Source organism: Phalaenopsis equestris, unplaced genomic scaffold (genome assembly GCF_001263595.1).
Source record: "Phalaenopsis equestris unplaced genomic scaffold, ASM126359v1 Scaffold000250, whole genome shotgun sequence".
Lineage (NCBI taxonomy): Eukaryota > Viridiplantae > Streptophyta > Magnoliopsida > Asparagales > Orchidaceae > Phalaenopsis > Phalaenopsis equestris.
Window position 1 is genome coordinate 36,577 of NW_018164692.1, and position 6,767 is coordinate 43,343.

The 6,767-nt window shown below is 33.5% G+C and overlaps 1 protein-coding gene across 1 annotated transcript; it reads right to left on the reverse strand.

Moving 5' to 3' along the window:
* Window positions 1–5,387: 5,387 nt before the first annotated feature.
* LOC110024187 lies at window positions 5,388–6,556 on the reverse strand. Its single transcript, XM_020724002.1, has 3 exons — window positions 6,127–6,556; window positions 5,820–6,050; window positions 5,388–5,725 (listed from the first exon to the last, which is right to left on the reverse strand). Exons 1-3 carry the CDS (start codon window positions 6,328–6,330, stop codon window positions 5,699–5,701), a joined length of 462 nt encoding a protein of 153 aa, XP_020579661.1. The 5' UTR covers window positions 6,331–6,556; the 3' UTR covers window positions 5,388–5,698.
* Window positions 6,557–6,767: the final 211 nt, after the last annotated feature.

Consider the following 6,767-nt stretch of genomic DNA (forward strand, 5'->3'; position numbering starts at 1 on the left):
TTGACATGCCTTAAATTTTAATTGAAATTCGGGAGTAACTCTACGTCAAGAAGAGCCCACAAAAAATTGGGCTCTGGATATATATATATATATATATATAAGAAATGGTTAAAGGGCATTATACGAGCCTCCGACTATTCATAATGTGTCATTCGAGTGTCACCTCCTTAAGGTCAACTGTGTCAGAGTGAACTCGAACCCTCCGACCTGAGAGTTAAGTTTATTTAAAAATTAATTTTCATAAAAAAAATTAAATATTCTGCAATTATCATAATTATGGCATGTGGGAGTGGATTTTATATCAAAATTAATTTTGATAAAAAAACTAAACCCTCTACCATTATCATAATATTTAATTTTTCCGTATTTTAGAAAAAAAAAACTATAAAAAAAATAATGACTTTACTTGCAACAATAAAAAAATATAAGATTTACAGTCATACCACTCAATTTTTGTGTTTATATATTTAACAAATAAATTTAAAATTTAAGATGTATTTTTTAAAAATATTTAAATGATAATATTTTTAATGTGATACGAAAAATATGAGTTGTATAAAGATAACATGTATATTAAAATTATTAGATATAGTGAAACGTGTTAAAATAATCTCTGACTATTTATATGAACTCGTTTTAGTCTCAGAGTTTATAGAAGTGTCAAAATAATCTCCGACTATTTTGAAATTGAGTTGTAATAGTTTATTTCAGCCTTAATTTAAAGAGTTTGAAGATTATTTTAACATTTCTATAAATTTTATGATTAACACGATCTCATATAAATAATCATGTTATTTTTACGCATTACTAATTAAATTTGTGAAAACATAGGAATTGCAGGCCCAATAAATCAATATAAAATCATTTATTAATTTTACTTTCTTTAGATTTTTTTTTTTATGTGTGATAAATATTTATAGGATATGCATTGATATTTGATGACTCCATGGTTTCTGTCATGTGGCAGGCCATCATGGTTCATGCATGGACGCTGAAATGAAGGACAAAACACACTTTTGGTGGTTGCAATGATTTTATTTTGGGTGCTTTTTCTGGTGTCTCCCTCTATCATAAAATATTGGTTGATAGCTCCATTGTTAGACGTGAGTATTTTGATGTCATGGGTTCGAGTTCCTCTGAGTGCATCTGTCTCGTAATATGGGGTCGAGTGTTAGACAAATAAGGCCCATGGTATTTTGGTTGACAATTGCGCCGTTAATCATGAGTCCCCTGGAGTCACGGGTTCAAGACGCTTGAGTGAATGTGCCTTGCAACGTAGGATCAAGTTGTTAGGCAAATGAGATTTGTTGGAGGATCGTATGCGAGCCTCCGGACAATCTTTTATTATTATTATTATTATTATTATTATTATTATTATTATTATTATTATTATAGGTAAATATTATAAAATATAAGTTTTTAATTAATGGTTTTAAAGAAATAACCATCTCATGATTACTTTAATTTCTCCAACCTCTCCAATTAGAGTCATTAAGGGCGATCGAGTCAATGTGTGGGCCCCACTCCCACAAAACTTTCTATCTAGTGGGTCCCACACACAAGAGTTTCATGAGTTAGTAGTGGTCAACAGAACCACTTCCATCAAATTTCTATTTGGCACACTTGGAGTCTCCCATATGAAAGTCAAATTAAAATGGGCTCTATCCATTTGTTTCTTAGGGTTGATTGTGACATTATATTATTCTTTTTTTTTTTTTAGTGCAAATGTGGCCGCTTGAATCCGATGCATTAGGATACTTAGCTTTATTTTCAAACACTTTACCGTTCCCTCTTTTTTCTTAGGACAATGTGAGCACTCCAACCCGATGCATATATTCGTTCGTTCAATATATATATATATATATATATAAATAATGGCGATGATACACGATTTTCAGCGTATAACTGCCATTCTTTTTTCTTGTGGAATATCATTTTCGCTTTTTAGTACAGAGTGAGTGCTCAAACGAAATCATTTGGGATTTTTCATTTGGTTTTCAAACACTGTGCTATTGATACATTTTTAAGGGCAAAGTGGGTGCTCGAAACTTACCCTTTGAGATTCTCCATTTTGTTTCTAAGTACCGTACTACTCCTCTACTCTTTAAGGCAAAGTGAGCGCTCGAGCCTCACTTGGGATTCTTCGTTCTGCTTTCAAACATTATACTATTCAATAATTTTCTAGGGCAATGCGAGTGTTCAAACCCGACACTTCCTACGTTCTATTCGGGCAAAATGAGTGCTCGAACATGACATTTTGAGATTCTTCATTTTGCCTTCAAACGCTACTATTCCGCCATATAATATTATGCTTAATTTTTTTTTTTATTTTCAAATGCTATTTTTTTCAGAAATGAAAATATATCCTTGTATTATGATTATGGGGCATTTACATACATATCGTCAAATTCTTACGTGATTACATATCTAACCCCTAAATTATACCTTTTATATCCATATCATTCATATACTTCTTGTTAAATAAGAAATACCATGTTTTTAACTTTAGAAAAAGAAATGCACCTTTTGCATGCATAGGTTAGGTGGTTGTGTATGTAAATATTGAAGTTTAGGTGTAAAATATATAAATAGAGAGGAATCAAGTGGATAGAGAGGAATTAAGTGGTTATGCATGTAATATTGAGATGTTTATTGCAATTAATTAATTAATTTATTTTATTTTATTAAGGGCTTGTTGGTTGGGTTCTTATATGATGCGTTCTGAAAAATCCGCGACAGTAGAGTAACGGATTATCGTCTCAGTGTTGTTGTACGAGAATTCAACAACACACACACATGAAAGAGAAACTACTAACCCTGATGTTTGTGAAATGTTTGAACTCCAATTGTATAATCGATTATTTTAATAGGGTGAATTTTGTAAATTGTTGCATCTCTCACCAGAAAATTTAGATGCATACGAGATACAACAATATTCTTATGCATTTACATATCTAACACCGGAGGCAAGTTTGATATTTACATGCATACCATTATGTTGTCACAGATTTATGCACGAAAATATTTATTTTATTTTTAAACCACTTTAGAGAATTTCCGGAGGCATTTGGAAGGTCAAACAGATGTCAAATCTAGCGAGTTCATAATCGAATCGAGCGTCTCGACAAAACGAATCCAACGAGCCCAAGTTTGCTCAATTCTTAAGGCACTCAAATGTCCAACAAACATCATCCGATCGAGGGAAGCTCTCTGGACCGTCCAATCAAAATAGTTCATATTCCTGTATTAATTGCACTCAAAACACTATAAATAAAGCCCCACCCCTCATATGAGAGGGGGTTAGAGAGAGAACTTGAGGCTTTCAGAAGAAGCCAAGTCACACATCATCCTTGTCATCGTTTATCGCCATCGGCCAACATCAACCACCAACGACCATCGGTGACTACAAAAAAACTTTAATTTTTACCCTTAAGTACCTTTTCCTATGTATGAAAATGTGGAAATAGTGTAATCTACCTTTTATATATAGGTTAGGGTGTTTAGGATGTAAAAATCAAAATTTGGGTATGAGATAAGTATATACAAAAGAATTGGATGCTTTATATGCTTTATATGTATTATTATTTCTAAACCTTCAAAAAATAAAAATACATAATTTTGAATATAGATAATTGGTATAAATGTAAAAAATTAAAGTTTTAGTGCCAAATATATAAACACATAAGAATTGTTCGGTATGAATGCAACTCTAGTTCTATTAAATGCACCTTAACTACAAAGAATATTTGAACTGTTTTATATTATAACTAAATTTGAATGATAATTATAATTATAATTTAAAATTATTAAATAAGAAAATTAAATTAAAAATTCATAATGGTTTTTTACTATGACTATCAAAGATGGAACCATGTTATATTGAGAGCCCGTTTGAGGGCAGATTATTGCCTGCGGCGGCGCGTTTTGAAAACACTTCCGTTCCATTTGATAACTACGGGTCCGTTTGGGGCAGCTTACAAGTGCGGGCAAACGCCACCGTACCTTTTTGTTCATGCGTTTCGTCAATTTATCAGAAACTGTATTTAGATTTTTATAAATTTAAGCGACAGCTTGGTTTGATGGAGCTGGATGGATTTTACTAGTTGACAGGGTAGTAGCAAGGAAATAACATGTGAAATAAAAGATTGATTATAGGTAATTATAGGTAATGCATAATGGGTATTATGATGTGGAAGAATATTTTGAGGACTTCAAATAAATTTATAAACATATAATAAAATTGGTTGCTTTCAATGGCTATTAGTGCTAGGCAAAAAGATTGGTAGTTTATCCAGATGAGGGGAACAATAAATATTTATCCAAAAACAGTTGCAAATCAGTTATTTTCCAAACACACAAACCAAACAACTAGTCAGTTTATCCAGATCAACTGCAGATCAACAGCTTATCAGAATAATAAGGTGTTTATCTGGATAAGCTGCATAAGTTGCAACTACCCCAGACCATGAGATGTACAATTGCCCATCTTAAAAATTAAGATTTATATATATAAGACCCTATTTGGCGCAGCTGTGGATTATTTATAATATGCTGATAAGCAAATTATTCTGATAATCTGATAATTTGCATATTATCAGAATAATCTGGCTTGCTGTTTGGGGCAGCTTATTTAGACTAGCTTATTGGTGGTTAAATGACATTTCTGCCAGTCTGATAAAATTGTTTTGGGCAGCTTATTCAGAATAGCTTATTGATACAAAAGAAACATAGTGCAGAAACATACGATAATCACAGATCAGTTCTAAAAGATACCATACAGTTCTCACACCCTAATGAGTACCAGGAGAACTGAGTACCAGGAGAACTTAAAAATGTACAAATACAAGTACGACAACAAAGAAAAATATTAAAATATTCAACTTAAGACTCTGGCTACGCCGGTCCTCATTTGCACTGTCAGCCGAAGAAAACATCAGATTCACATGACTGCTGGCATGACTACTGTCAGTGTAATACGAGGGACTATCAGCCCACCGGAAGAAACACAACGAGCTGAAACACTCCTGACACAACCATAGAACTGTCTCCCAAAGCTATGCTCCTTACGTGACGTTAGCAATGGAGACGGTAGTCCACAATAACACAAAATCCCTCTGTCTGTACCTAATATTCTCAAGGTCATGTTGGTATAACTGTGAAAATAACAAAAGAATGAAATGTCAGCTTAAGGTATTTTAAAAAAAAATCAAAATTAAATGCGTATGAATATAAACCTATAATCTTATTAAAAGAAAACTTGATAGATCAACAGCCACAAATAGCATATGTGATAGACTCCCTTAAAGCAACCATATCAGCCAAACTTTCAGCGTCTTGATCTCCAAAATCATTAGATTCTATATCCTCCTCAGGTAATGAATGCCCCCCCACAAGTCATGTTGGTTGCTCGAAAACATTGAGTTCATCATTGTCAGTCATACTGAAGTCTGTATCTGATTGCAAGGAATGTCTTCGGATAAAGTTATGTAGTGTCATTGTTGCAACCACAATGTACACCTGCTTTTGGAAAGGATACGACGGCATATCACGTCTCATTTCTTCTTCCAAACTCCAAATGTTCTTTCAATTATCCCGCGTAAAGATGACTGACGTTTATTAAACATTTCTTTTCTGCCACGAACTGTGCCACTAGCTCGGTCGAAATCAGAAAGATGACATCTCGTGTCAGAGTAGGGCTTCAGGTATCCCCTTTGCATAGGATATCCTGCATCAACCAGATAATATTTTTCTGCTACGAGAAACAATGTTAATAAAAAATTGCACAATCTCACATATTCAAATTACTAAACAAAACTAACCTGATGGGGGGTGAGGGAAACACTGCGATCTATTCCTCGTAGCAAAAGAGAAAATTCGGCTGTCATGTGCACTCTCTTCCCAGCCCGCAACCACAAAAGTAAAACACATGTTGAAGTCGCATACAACCATGACATTTTGCGTTGTTGAACCACTAAACCGATGTATGCTACCTTCTCGTGGTTGGGTATTCGGGCATCAACGTGTGTACCGTCAATTGCACCAATACAGTTCTGTTTAGTTGTCCATTAAAGAGTAATAATATTTTTAAAGTATAACAAGTAACAAAATAAAAATACTGATAGTTACCTTGAAATATGACATGTATCGAGTACTGTTGGCAATTTGTTCTAGAGTGGTAGCAAATGATGGATCCTCTAGTTTAATTATTTGAGCTGTTAAGCTAACAAGTGCATGTATACCTTTTGAAAAGTAACGACTAATTGTTTCAGATGAATGCTGAAATCTTTCCATAGCTCCTCGAATTGACTCATTCTGTGCTAGAATGTACATTGTTATAGCCAACACCTCCGGAGATAGAGTTCTAGAAGAACCCTAGAGGCCGTGATTTAGACATAACTCGTGCAGAAGATCTATAAAAATAGGTGTCGTCATTCTGAATATATTTTTGAACCTTATTGGATGTCCCGAAAGCATTTCACTAACCCATCTATCTCCAAGAAAGGTGGATGTCATGCGAGGAATGCGAGTAGTGCTACGCTGGTAATAATTCAACAACAATATCGCAACGGCTGTAGCAAATGTCATTTAGCAAATGTCATCACGTTGCGGATCCATCCTAAATGATTTAAAATATAAACATTAATATTCAACTATCCAACAATTTAAAATGTTAACAATTTTTAAAATGTTAACAATTAATGTTAACAATTGTGCTAATAATAAAAGTTCTCATTTGTTACATATAGAAAAATTACACATGTAGAATG